Here is a 14,546-nt window from a genome sequence, read left to right as displayed (position 1 = left end):
TGGAGGAAACAGTGAAAAATATGTATTATTTATGCAGTACTTCTTTAAATAGGAGTGAGCAGAGAAACTGAACCAGAAGACTTTTTGTGGCAGGTTACAAACATAAGGAATAATATATGCTGTCAAAATTTGCAAACCCACTCACATACAAGCTTTAAGAGGAAGATAAAGTGCTCCTTTCCCCAGGTGATACAAAGCAGACCTTGGAATATTATATATTTCTCATTTCCCTTCCTTCCCCCAAAAGTTTTAACCACCAAACCCTACTGCCTCTTGGGAGAGGGCAGAAATCCCATGTAATCACAGACCCCCAAAATGTTTATTGATCTATATCAGTAGAGATGCATTGCAGGAAAACCCTCCCCAACCTAGCACATATTTCTAATTAGGCAATAGTCAAATCCTCACATTTTAATTTGAATTTAGGTAATTAATACAACATTACTTAAAAACCTGAAAACCTCAGACAAAGCATAGTCTAACCATTACAGAGATCAGAAGAGAATTATTGTACATGGGTTTAGTAGAGAAAAACATGTTCTGCCTAGCAACCACAGGTGCTCCTGGCCATCCAGGGGAGGAATCTAGCATTATAAATGTCAGAAAGTAAATTATGCCACTGTGCCTCAGATACAAAGGCCTAGTTACTGGTCAATTAAAAACTAAAGAAAAAATAGTTATAGAAGGAATATTCAGAAAACCAGATGCAACTATTAGTTTGCTTCCCACTGTATCTTTAAAGAAAGTTAAAGATTGCTCGTAGCTAGATGGGTTCTGTGCTTGGACTTATTTATAAGCTGTTTTCTCAGGAAAAGAGAGAGGACACTTTATACAGTAAAAGTTTACGTTTAGGAAAAGAGGACACTGAAAGCAATTCACCATTTTGATGTTACTGAAATAGGAACTCAGTGTGCTACTAAGTATATGATGGTCCTGAATCCAAGGTCAGACAGGGTTGTCTGAGGATGACGGTTATCAAAACAAAGCACTGCCAGCAAGATGGCTTTTTTATTTTTATCCTTTTCTTAATAGAATGAAAATTTTTCTGCCACTCTAACTAGCTGAGATTTTTCAAATAGTTTCATTATTCTTAATGTACTGGGCAATTTACTGTGAAGTATGAGCTGAGATTAAGAACCTCCTCCTTCTAGAAAATGTGTCAATGAATGGATTTCTGGCCTTAGAGAAGTTACTAGCCATATCAGGCAGCCAAAGAAGGTTTAAGGAAGGACTGTCACGTCCATCTTGCAGATGAACCTCAGTGTGAGAAGACTTGCTTTGTGTTCACAGATCTGCACCTCAGAAGGATGTTTCTCACAGCTGCTTCAGTGCTGAAATGAAATGGCTTTTCCTCTCTGGTTCTGATCCAGAAGAGGTCAGTCAGGACCTAAGGTCTGCTGACTGCAATAATCTACATGAAATGGGCTTGCCAGTTCTAAGAGAAAGAAGACCAGAGTACATGAAGGTGATGTGTGTCCCTCACCCCAAATTTCCCTGAACCTAGAATATGCATGCTTACAAATTCGAAAATCACAGTGATTCACTCCTCCCTTGACCCTATGTGTTGGTTTAACACAGCCTGGTTTTCAGTGGGTGGGAAAAGCTGCACTCAACTTCTGCTATGTCCAGGACAGAGCCCATCGCTGAAGGCTCTGACAAAGGGCAGATTGCTAGCCCAATTAGAGAAGTTGGTAACGCCTCTGTGATGACATATTTAAGAAAGGAAAAAGTGTGGGAAGTTTCTTTCATCTTCCCCTCTGAGGGGTGGCGATGGGGCTGCTGGGCCCTCAGAGGGGACTGCTGGGCCCCTTTGTGGCGCGGCCGCCGAGGCCCTTCCCGGCGTGGTGGCTGGGGCCGGTTTTGCCCTTAAAATGTTTTTCCCCTAATCCTTATCTCAACTCATGAAGTTTTTTGTTTTAAATTCTCCTCCTTTGCTTAGCTATAGCAGAGGAAAATGAGTGAATAGGTTTTTTTTGTGGGTGCCTGGCGCTTAGCCAGCATCAAACCCTGACACCCTAGCACTTGATTTCTTTTTCCCTACTTCAATACCTTCAAAGTTCACTGCCTATATGAAAGACTGGACGCAAGGGACATCAACCAAGTGCCGAGGCCAGGAAGCCAGTAACCTCACCTTGAAAATGTTAGCAACATGTTGCTTTACAATAATCCATCTTCAGAGCAGCTTCACCTGGGTGACAGACTGTACCAGGCTCCATTTATGCAGATGTTCCCAGTGCATATAAACAGGGTTTTCAAGATGACAGCTATCTCCAGGTGTGATGGCATGTGCTTCCTTTCAATGTGTGAAAGCTAAAACCTTTGATGAACAGAGACTACTGGGACCAGCAAGACCACACACTAGAAGCTCTGTTCATCCAGCTGCCCAGAGACAGTGAGTCTGTCCTTGCTGCTCTCTGAAAAAGGAACAGACTATGCAGAGAACACAGGGATTACGGCATATCTGCAAATGCACAAACAGCTCCTGCTTTCAGCCAAACTTTTGGGAAAAAGGCAAACCAGCCAAACAAATGTTCCTGTATTTCAGGGAGCAGCAGCCACTCCACCTTTCTGCCATGTGCTGGCTGTGCAGCAGGGGGATAAATGCCAGGACTGCACATGGCTGTTCAAGCACCCCACTAGCTGAGACATTTGTCTTCATGCAGGAGGGCCCATGACCAAACTTTCTGCTAGTTCATCTCAGTATCAGCCTGGAAAAGAGCTTTCTGAGCACAGTTCCCTGTGTTATTTGCTGAATAAAATTCTTCCTCATTAGCAGGCCAAAGCCCAAGAAATGGCCACTGGAACAAACAAGGTTCTGTGCAAATGTAATCCCCACCTCACCACCAGGGAATTAAAGCAAAAAATTAGGCTGTAGCTGTTCCCCTTCAGCATGATGAATGCTTAAGCAGGTTACGGCTTTGCACTGTGGACATTTTCTGGGGAAAAGAAATAACAACTTCTTTACCACCCTGACTCCCTTGCTGCTCTCAGGGAAACAAGCCTAGGGATTATTTTTTGACAAAACAGTTAAGAATGTTTACTGCATGTCAGTATGTTTTAAGTGTTAACCTCAAGGATTGATGAAAGTGCCAGTATTTCTTCGGCCTGCTCTTTTCTCACCAGTGGTATTTGTGATGTGCAGGAGAAAGAGCCTGGCTAACATGGAAGATGCCAGCTAACAGGACAACCTTCTCATTGCTGCTGCAGCAATAATTCATACAGGTGCCTGAGAAAGAAAGGTTCTCATTTTCCATACAGAAAAACCTGTCCTTCAGAGATTTACATTGAGTTTGTTAAGTGTTGCAAGAAAAAAAGTTACCTGGAAAGAAAAGAAAGTCATTTACTGTTGGACTTGCTATCTGAACTACTCATCAAAGGTGAAGATTTACCCTGTAATTCTTGAGCTGAATTTGGCACTTCACTACTCAGGACAAGAAGCAGCTGATGCACTCGAGGCAGACATGATTGGTACTGTTTTGCAAGAAGGTGGGATGCTGGAACTCAGACATTTTGATTCTGTTCAAGCCCGTGTGCTGATTACAGGCTATACAATGGGAAAGTGAACTTTATCTTGCTGAGACATTTTTAGCTAGACTGTGAGGGAAAGCAGGGAATGAAGCAGAGTCCTTTCACTGTAACTATATGTTAGATCCTGGACTTCTCCAGACTATGAAAAATTTACACCATACTGAATTGAGGAACAGGGATGGAACTGCACACAGGGCTAACTCTGAGATGAAGCTTTGGATGTGGTGGTGACAATTCAGAAAGAAGAACATGGGCTGGATACAAACCCAAAGGATACGGGGCTGTGGTAAGAGAGTTAGCAGGATGTGGTGTATACAGGTCTTGCCAGAAGACCATCACTTAAAAAGGAAAGCACAGAAAAGGTGATGAAGCCAGCAGCTCTGTGACACTACTACCCAGGATGGGTTTTGCACCTGGCTTCCACACCATACTGTAGCAGAGGATGGCCTTAGCATACTCCCTCATTCCTATGCACTGTCTGCAAGTTTATCTTTTCTCCTGCAAAGCCCTGCTTTAGCACCCCAACTGCACATGGTGTATTTGAAAAAAACAGGGATGTTATATCCCAAAACCATGGCCCAATTGAAGGTACATGGGCACTGTGACTATCAGCACTAAATTCAGGTGCCAGAGAGAGCCAAGGTAGCAGAAGATTCAAACAGAGAGGACTACTGCTTGAATTGCAGCAGCGCTGCCTGGTTCACAGAGATAACCTGGGCACCAGTGGGACATGCAGCTTCTTGAGGACAGTGGTCATGCCAGACCTGGGATTTGCTCTGAGCACAACCAATAGTGCACAGTGCAACAGTCCCTCAGTACGGATGAGCAAGACCACTGCTTGAGCTCACCCTTGTTTCAAGCTAGCATAATTTCTAGAGAGATAAATAGCAGTGTAGCTGCTGGAGACTGTACAGGGGTGGCTGCAATTCAGCTTGTCACCAGTGACCGAATTGAAAAATCTGTGTCATGCCAGCTGGGCAGAGAAACGAGTGCCATAGATGTCAGACAGACATGATGCTGGAGATGAGCATGCTCCAGGCATGCTCAGGGGCACCTGAACAGCTGGTGCCCCTGGCACCTGCCAGTTCAGTGACACAGACTCCCCCCTAAGAATGAGAATCTCTGGGTTTCTTGCTCTGCTATGTGCTGTGCCCCTTGGAAAATAACCCAGAAACTTTCTCCTCCTTTAGTGAGCGTTTGCTTAACATGAAGCTCTTAGAGGGAGGCTCTGAATCCTACTATTATGGTAAAACCAAATTAGAAGTAATTTTCCTCAATTGCCACTGATAACAAAAAAGCTGGTACTACCAATAGTAGTAAAATTCTTGCGCATATGCCCCTTTAAAAAATACAACAAGGGACACTGGGAGCAGAACCCTATGTCACCTCCTCTTCTGGGAGCAAAAGTACATGGCATAGACTTTCAGTCAAACCCCAAAACTACCAAATTATAAACATATATAGCTGTAAAGATCCATTTAGCATTCTCAGCCTAGTGATTAATTTATTAAAATCTTCAGGTACCACTGTACTGGACTAAAGTGTAGCTTGTTCTATTGTATGTTTGTGAGTATTCCTGAAGCAGAAAAGGGCCTACTTCAGCAAGGCTACTGATCATAAAACTGTATTAAATAAAGATGGTGTCGTTTCAGATCTTCTCCTTGTGGTTTGGATATTACAAAACCATTGAATTTTACAGTGTAACAAGAAGGTTCTCAACAGTTAATTCCTATTCAGGAATAAAATCCTCTTTTTTCATATTTTAATGAATTTTCTCTGACCTCAAAATGAGACTTTTAATTCCAAACACAGAAAGAGCAACTGAACAAAAATAATGATAGCTGCCCAACACTTCCTCATTCCACCACCTCAATAACACTGTTACAAACAAAACCTCCACACATGATAAAGGTTATTACAAACTATTTCCATCTACAGAGCCAAACCATTCTCTACATCAGCACTTGCACAATGACAAGAATCTGCAGCTCTCAAGCACATACCAACCACCTTCTGTGACCCACCTTTGACCCTTTCAGCCACTCCAGGCAAAGATGGCACACTTTGTACAGGGAGAGCTGGGTGTAAGAAAGGGGGATAAATCACAGCTTTTGGTGATGAGCCAAAGAAGCCAATTCACAACTCCACAGCATTGTGCTTGTGGTAGGGATGATGCAAACTATTCATCTTCAAGTGCTCCTTTCAAAGATAGAGGTTGATAGAAGCTGGAAATGCAAGATGTGGTATGCTTGTGGAGGCTTGGGGACACAGGCCAGCTCATTTTAATGCAATTGTACGCAGATGGTTTTGCTTTTTCAAGCATGCTTAAACTACTCTTTGAGACTTGGGTGTGATCCTCTCCCAGCATTCAAATATATTCATATTCCATATCTGAATTGCCTTGCACAGCATGGCAGCAGAGACAGTGTGCTTAAGTGATCAAAGCACCTTTCAGAGCTGTACTACCAGCACTGGCAAACAGACCTGTTTTACAAACATTTTGGTTTACAGTCTCAGAGAGATGACATGTTTTCCTCATCCACCCTCAGGCTGGATACCAAAGTGGCACCTGCTGACACTTACCTAGGAATCCCTCTTCATCCACAATGATAGTGTAGTCCTCAGGGGTTTCTGTGAGGCTGAAGAACTTGCACCTGGCAAAGGCAAATAGCAGGAGAACATGATTAGCAGCTGGACTGAGCAGAGCCTTCTCTTCCACCTAAAATGGAGGTGCTTTCCCATCCAAGCTGTGCTGAAGGGAAGAGTCACAGTCTGGTGTTTATGGAGAGGCCTGAGGCATTAACAGACCTGGATTTTATTTCTGGCTAACTCATACTGTGTGACCCACATTCTGTGCTGCCTGCCCAGGCACAATGGAGCTGGTAAAACTCTTATTATTTTTATTACTTAGTTCTTAGTTACTTTTCTTACCACATCCCTTAAGGCTTCCCATCACATCCAGGACCTGCTTTGTTGCACTGACACAGAGGAAAAAACCTTGCTCACTGACTGCTCACTCCAGCACCCTCCAAAAGCATTTCCACGGTTCATGTATGCACCTGCCTTCCCTTTTTGCCCACTGAAATTTCTTGCCTCATCAAGGTTTGACATCTAATCTCTCAGCCAAGCCCCAATAGCTCTTCTTGCTGCTTCAGAGGCTTTTGCCACCAACAGACAGAATCCCAATTTCCTGTGCTGGTCCTCTCCCCTTCCTCAGGTGCTCCAGGTGAAGAAGAGTGGTAGCAGCCATCAAGCCAATTGACACAAGGCTGAGCTTCCCCTTGCCCAATCCCCTGTGGCCTCTGTTCTGCTCCATGCTCATCTTCTGACATCACACGTCATGTGCAGCGCAGCATCCCCAGCTTGTTCAGCATTTAGCACAATGTCACCTCTAACAGGACATACAAATCAAATGTGACATGGGATTCTTCCACTGCAGACACACAAACAAAAAAAGCTTCAGCCTTAAGGCTTAACACCACATATAGTTGAAAAGGTTTTTTTCCCTGACACACCAACATATGTACAGCAACATCTATTGAAAAAACCCAGCTTCTATCCAGCTGGTCCCCAGCAATGGCAGGAAGGTTAGCATGACATTTTGCAAACTCATGTTCACGTTCAGCAAAGCATCAGCACAGTTCTGGGTAGCATCCCCAACACCCTCAGGGCTCCCGGCCCCTCCAGGAGAATGCCAGAGCACGTGGACTGTGTTTGCTGCCTAAGCCCAGGAGAAATTTTTCCCTCTAAATTGGGTGCAACAGGAAGAGCATGTGTCTCCAAGAACCAAAGAGCAGGATTTCAGTTACACTACAGTACTCTCCAATTTATCTGAGACAACCTACAGAAAATATTTTAAATACTAGAAAAAGAGAGATTGTTCTCAAGGCCCCCAAATTTCACAGCGTGTTCACAGTGTAATTTCTGCATGAAGCACAGTTCAGCAGGATTCAAGAACCAGGATCTACCAGGGCTTCTCAGCACTGCTGAGCATCTGTGTCCAAAAATCTTCAAGACTTCTGAAAGTCTGGAACCCCACACTGGTGGCTCAAGACATCTGTCCTGGGTTGCAGTGCATTCTATTCCCATCCTCATGAGCTGTTGAAATCAGGTGGGGCAGTGTTTCCTTGCCTCCTTCCCCCAGACTATCTCTCTGTTAATGGCCCATCAATGCCATGCAGGACTCAGAGATAACTCCCTCCAGACTATCTTCTGTTAATGAGCCCAATCAACACTTGGCCTCATGACTCTACCCCATTGTGAGATGCTCCACCCAGGGGGAGGAACCAAGCATCCCAGCGTGGATATAATCTGAGATTCTGAAAACCTGAGACAACCTTTCTACTGGATTTCCAGAGGACAGGAGCTACACAGCCACCACTGGACCTGAGGAAGAGCAGACCCTTTTTCTACAGGATCACTGCTTCAGGAGGACCGCAGCCACCATTCTACCAGACTGCTACCACCACCCTGATTAACAGGTGTCAGGTTGTATCCTGACTCTGTCAGTTTAACCCAGTGTTATCTGCCTTTATATATATATTATTTTTTCCTCTTTTTATTTCCCTATTAAATTGTTATTCTGATTTGGTGTCTCCCACTAGTTTGTTTTCAAACTAGTACAACATCAAAAAATGAAAGCATTCACTTGATTAAAGAATCACATGTAAACTTGGTTTCAGCATTCTTTTGACTGACTGGAAAGAACAAACATAGAAGCTATTCCCTCCAAAAGCAACAGGGAGAAAAATAGATGCATGCTGCCCTCCTCATCACCTCATCAGAAAACTGAGCGGAAACAACGCGCAGTTCAATTACTGGTCTGCCATGTAACCAACAGTATTTAATGTACATGGAAAGTATTAGACAACCTGCTTTTAGAGACCTGTCCTGTTTTCCTGGAAGCATCCATCACAACAATCAAGCATAACACTCTCTCCTAGCACAGACATATTATTATAAAATACAGATGTGGCCCCACCATAATAGAAACCACAACTTAATTATTTTGTGTCATTGGTAATAGCTGCTGTGACAGCCACATTTACCAACTCAACTCTCTCCAGAAATAGTGCCAAAAGAAGCGGAAATTAGCAGCAGCTCAATTTTGTACTGTCACTTGTAAATGGCACAAGGCTGCTACCAGTGCAAGGGGTAATACAAGCTGGGCAAAAAGGACTTCCGGAATGCTGCTTCAGGTGGGTCCCAGGAGGCAGAATTATTTGTTACAGTGGATGAATTCCCTAGAGAAGTCACTGAAATAAAACTCTTTGCTACTACTTCCTGACTGAGTCATGTGCAGCTGACTAGGGTGAAACTAGAGATCCTAAGGGAGAAAGCATTAATATTAAAAACCTAACCTTTCCTGATCTACGATGGCATTTATGGAATAATTTTTTACTAGAACAGTAATATGTGTCTGTGTGCACACACTGACCCCAGAAGAAGTATGTTTGTGACAGATGCCAGTTTCTGAGCACATATCTAAATATGCTAATATTTAAGGGATATGTACACATGAAATCCCATAATTGCTGCCTCAGAACTCACGTCAAAACCTCGTATCTCCATAAACCATCTCAAAGCCCAATCCCCCGCTCAGTGCAGTTCTGTAAAAGGTCAGGAGGACCACAGAGCCATCTGAATTTAAAAGCAAAGTCTTTCACCAGCACAGAGAAGAGCAGTAGTTCTTACGGTATACATTCACTTTGTTCAAGCCATTGCTGCATACTTTTCCCAGAGGAAATCTAAGCATGAAAAATTGAAATTGCAAACCTTGTGTGATGGAAAAAAGGAACTCAATGTCATCTCTCTCTCCCACATTACACTACACATGCCTCTTCCATTCAAGTTATTTCAGTAATTTCTCTTTCCTCTTAAACCAGACATTGATAAGCTGAATGCCAACAGCATCTTCTATTATCACACCAAAGCCAAGAAAGGAAAAGAATTGCCCTTTAATAATTTTGAGACATCAGGCAAACAGTATTTTTCTAAGTACACCTGGAAACCCTATATGTAGGAAGACAGTATTTTTAGTTTCCTAATAGCCAAACCTTGGACGGATTATTTTGGATTTCTGCCTTCTCAATGTTTAAGCACATTTCTACTTAAGCACTGTTGCTGACTTTGACTGCCTGACAACATATGCCTTTTTCTGGCAATGCCACAAATGTAGACCAATCTATTATTAGATTAGATCTTTGAAACTGCAAAGCTTACACCGTGTATGGAAGAAATACGCAAGCTTGCACAGAGCAGGAAAGTGCCTGGGGGATGCAGCAACAGCACCATTTCAGTTGGCAAACAGTACTCCAGCCTCCATGGGAGAAAAGAGCAGGAAAGTGGAGTAGTTAGCTGTGCTTGCAGGTCCACACTGGAAGTGTCTCCTTCAGACATTTGGTCTTCTAGGTCTGCTGAGATCACAAGAGTGGCAATACTGGGATGAATGTGACTTCTATTTGTTATGGGTCGCACACAGACACAAGTTTCTGGGAATACTGCATGGATCATTTGAAAGTTCAGTACAGACAATGGTCTTTAAGGAAGACCACAAGTCCTACCTTCATATTTATAAAGAAACTGCTTAATTATTTGTTATCTCAGCACAGTAAAGTGTTGCAAAACTGTTTGTCCTGTGGAAAACATTCATTCCAGAAACACGTGGGCAGCTGGTCTCCCCACATGTAGGAAACCATGGCCAAATGCCATTCAAGGCAGTCAAATGCAAAGTCTGGAAGTAACACAGAAGTTTGCAAAGAAGCAGTTGAACTGAAAAGAAATTTAGAAGCAGCAGCAGCAAGTTCAGCTGTGTGAATATGAAAGATGTAATTTGCTGGGATTTATTCCAGGCTGTCTTCTCATTGTAGATGAGAAGGCATTTGTATGCTTCAATCTGTATGTTATCATGACAATATATATTTGTATTACAGAATAAGAATTATGCCCATCATCTAATTCTTGGTGACCTTTTTTGCAGTTTATAAATAATGACAAGAGGTAGATTCTAGTACAACATCTTCTGAGACGTATTTGGAAAGCAGTAAAGGACACTTGTGCTATTAATGACATAGAGGCCATACAGGACTATTGAAGGGTGAGCAAGTCCTGCTGAGCACTCCCTGGTTCTCCAGTTCTCGACTCATCCCATGGATGGGGTCCCACAGTCCCGGTTGGTGCAGTGTTGCTGTCAGGGCACTGTTGTGGTACCGATCGCTACCTGTTGGTCTTCCACCCTCAGCGGTCCTACTGCAGAAGGGTCCTCTGAGAGACCAGGCAAGGTATTCAGCTGTCTAATTTCCTCTGTCTCCACAGCAGCTCTCCCAAAAGCCCAACAATGCCCTCTTGGGTCCTTGAAATACCCTCTCCCGAGGTAATCTGTGCCAAGGATACACGGGGTCTCTGGGCCAGTCACGACGGGCTGGTTTTGCCATTCATTTCCAGTCAGGCTCACTTCAGCTTCCAGTACAGTCAGCTCTTGGGATCACCCCAGAAATGGAGCTGGATTCTGCCCCTACATATCTTGTTGGAATGGGGGTACACTGTGCAGCAGTGTCAACTAAAGCTGTATATGCTTGTGGGTCTGATGTGCCATAGATCCACACAATCCAGTAGATCCGATTGTCCCTTTCCTCCACCTGGCTGGAGGCAGGGCCCCTCTGGTTCTGGCCATAGTACTCCATGCTCACTTCTTGAAAATGTGAACTGGACATCCCCTCAAGAGGAACCAAAGCAACATCATCCCTCCTATTGTCTCTGAGGACTTCCCCACTGGAGACTGGAATGGCATTTATCCTTGAAGAATTTCCTATGCTGGTTGTTCTCCCTTGTTGGGGTCCCTCCCCCCTGCCATGTAGCCCTGGGAGAGGGGCCCTGGGTGGGAGGCACGGGGTTTCCCTGCCCCTGGTCAGCCTCATTCCCCATTGCTTGTTTTGTGTTCCTCTGTGCAGGGCAAGGACCCTCTGGTCCCATGATTGAACAGTTCCTCGGCAGAGCCCCGGCCATGCGGCTGGAGAAATAAACATCTCTGAAACATCTATCAAGAATCAGTCCATATATATTTCCGTTCCACGGGCCTCCTTGTTTGATACATCGTGTTACAGAATCCCCACTGTAACACTCCCTCTCAACTCATACCTGTGCTGCCAGGGCAGAGGTGGGTTTTCCATCCCACTTCCTCATGTCCTCTCTGTGGCCATGCAGGAAAAAGCACACCTGGTGGTGTGTCCCCTCTGTCTCAAGCAGGGGGCACTTGCTCCCAATAGCAGAGACTCTGGTCCGTGCTGGTGGGGCATGGGACATTTCCTCTTTAATTTGCTCGACTCTTTTGAATCTGTCCACAGTCTTGGACAGTCTTTCCACAGCCAAGGCACAGATAAATAGGGACCAAAAAAAGATGATCTTCTATCTTGGGGTGATTTATGATGACAGTCTACTCCCTGATCCTCTGCTTTATGCCCAACAATGGTTGCTGTATCTTTAAGGTGGGTCCGGGGGAGGGGGAAGCCTTGGGCTCTTTGTGGGCTTTTTCAAAGCCTCACTTCCCAGGCATTCGCGGGTGCAGTGCGGTCTGGGTTTTGCTTGGCCAGCTTGGCTTTGTTAGCCCAGACAAGAAGTTTTTCCCTTCCCTGGCCTTGGAGAAGCTGCAGCAGCAATCCTTTGGCAGTTTTTTGAGGTGAATTGGACAGCTTGTTTAGCTGGAGATCAGAGAAAATGGGACCTGCGGGAGAGGAGTCAGTCGGGATCAGCAGGAGAGAGGGGCCGCTCCGTCTCGGCCCCAAGCCTTGGGAAGGCCAAGCCAGGGAGAGAGAGGCTCTGGCCCACCTACTTCATCTGCTGCGGAGAGAAGATCGACACCGGAGAAGTCGCCAGCTGCTCATCTGTTTGCTCGACCTGCTGCATGAATCCCCAGTTTGGTTTTTTGTTTTTCCCTGAGAGAGAAGCCGGTGCCATCTTCTACCACGTGGTGGAAGCCGGTGGGTTTTTTTTCCTGTGGCATTTTGGGTTTTTGTTCCAGTGTGTGTGGGGGGGGGGGTTGGGGGGGGATAAGGTCTGACAGTTTAATATCTAGCACTTACTTGCCTTTTTCTTGTGCCTTTGGGCATTCTGTTTGTCAGTAAATGGCTGGTTTTTATTTTTTCCTTTTCACCCACTAGTATTCATTTCCTACTGGCATAAAGGGATTGTTGGAACTCTTTTTAGAGGAGACGACTCATTCCAGAGTGTTTTCTCCTGAATTTGTCTCTGAACGGAGACATCTTCATAGTGCCAGAGTTGGGTAGTCACCTGAAGCAGTGTTTGTTCTCCGTCCTTCATTGACATCAATGCCAATGAGTTGGTGCATGATGATGGTGTGCTACTTACAAACTTCTGCCACATGGATATCCTGGACCTCATCTGGATCTACTGGGGATTGCTCATTATTTGAATCCCTATAGATTCCCTCCAGCACAACTAATTGTCTCAGGTACTGGATCCACCTGCTTGGGTGCACTATTAGATCATCCTTGGGAGAATACCTTTCCCTCACACTTGGCAGGAGTTGCCTCCAGAGGTTGAGTTCCTGTCCTCTTCCCCTCGTCAATGCCCACATCCCAGGACAGGGATCCCAGTTGCTTGGCTTCACTTCTATCTAGTCCACAGCGTGGGCTGCGATATCCCAGCACTGAAGCAGCGGGGTCACCAGGGGTTCACACGACTGGTGGCTGAAATCTTTTCACATTTGCAGCTCACCCCGGAATAGGGATCGGGTGATTATCTCTGGCCCTGCCTCTTCCTCCCATTGGGGAGGGCCCTTCTTCCTCTTCATCCCTCACTAAGTGAATTGGTTTGGTCTTGGATTTCTTCTTCCTTATAGGGGCGACTGCTAATGGCAGGGGTTGTTTGTGTGGTTCAGCTGCAGTTTGAGTGGTCACAGTGCCTGCTGCTCTGCTGTCCTCCTCTTTTCCCCGAGGGTGCTGTCTAGTGACAAGCAGTGTCTGAAAAATAGTAGCCAGGGCCTAGCACACTGCAATAAGTTGCTCCTCTCCAGAGGTGTCACAACACTCTTCTTGCAAATAGTCTGTCACTTTATTGGGTCCTGTAGTTGTCCAGGGGACAAATTCCAAACCACACCGGAGCCAAGAATTTCCCCAAAATTTGGTCCATTTTCTACCACATTCTATACCACTCGTGACTATCCACCAGATCTCTGAATAACTTGCCTAGAAATCTCTTTCTTGACTCTAATGGGTCACCTCTACCACTCATTCATCATTTTCTTTTCTATTTTCTGCCACATTACTTTCCAAAAAGAGGTACTGGAAGTTGAGGGAACAAGGCCTTGGTAAATCAAAATTAGGAAATAATTTCTTGTCATTTCAAACTGAAACACCTCCTTTTAGTTTTAGTTGAAATGTAAAATTTCATGCCAGCAACAAACACTGCATGGACAGCACCATTCCGCTTTGACATAGCCAAGCCCCTCAAATCTTAATTCCATAAAGAATCTTCACTGGTCAGCGCCTTCTGCTTGAGAAGCGTTTGTTTATCTTGGTGCAGCAAAAGACAAGGCAGGGTGGAATAATCCAGCAGTCATTCAGAGGTGCAGACAGGAAGAAGATCCTCCACTAATCTTAGAGGTAAAAAAACACTAGAACAAACCAGCATTTAGACAGGTATATGCTCATGCTTACACTCCCACACTCTCTTCTCAGGCCTTTTAGACTGTACCATGTTACTCAGCATGTGTGACTGCCTGAACACCTCACTTATGCGTGCTCTGGAGCATAGGGCTGGCTGGCTGGCTTGCACGTCACATGTGCTACAAATGCTGCTGCTGGAGCATTAGGTGTGCCACAACAGACCCCACCTTCCTCTTTGGCAGCCATAGATGAGTTGCACAGTATAGTGCTGGCCTGTTTCCATCTTGGAAAACTCATTTCTATCATCTGCGTAAGTAGAGAACACAGTAAGGCAGGAGACAAGGCTGGAGGAAGGGAGAAATGAGAAGAAATATATATGTTCAGTTAGATATTACT

General features: G+C 44.8%; 1 protein-coding gene across 4 annotated transcripts in view; it reads right to left on the bottom strand.

Moving 5' to 3' along the window:
* The window catches only part of CASTOR2 (cytosolic arginine sensor for mTORC1 subunit 2), a 130,679-nt gene that overhangs the window by 52,396 nt on the left and 63,737 nt on the right, over positions 1 to 14,546 (bottom strand). For all 4 annotated transcript variants that reach the window (XM_082294557.1, XM_082294556.1, XM_082294558.1 and 1 more), the window contains exon 2: positions 6,112 to 6,182. In XM_082294557.1, the coding sequence (XP_082150683.1) occupies positions 6,112 to 6,182 (71 nt within the window). The remainder of the gene's footprint in view (positions 1 to 6,111; positions 6,183 to 14,546) is intronic.

The sequence above is a fragment of the Coloeus monedula genome (genome assembly GCF_965178545.1).
Source record: "Coloeus monedula genome assembly, chromosome: 20".
Classification (NCBI taxonomy): domain Eukaryota; kingdom Metazoa; phylum Chordata; class Aves; order Passeriformes; family Corvidae; genus Coloeus; species Coloeus monedula.
The sequence above is the reverse complement of the archived record's forward strand: the minus strand, read 5'-3'. Positions and strand labels throughout refer to the sequence as shown.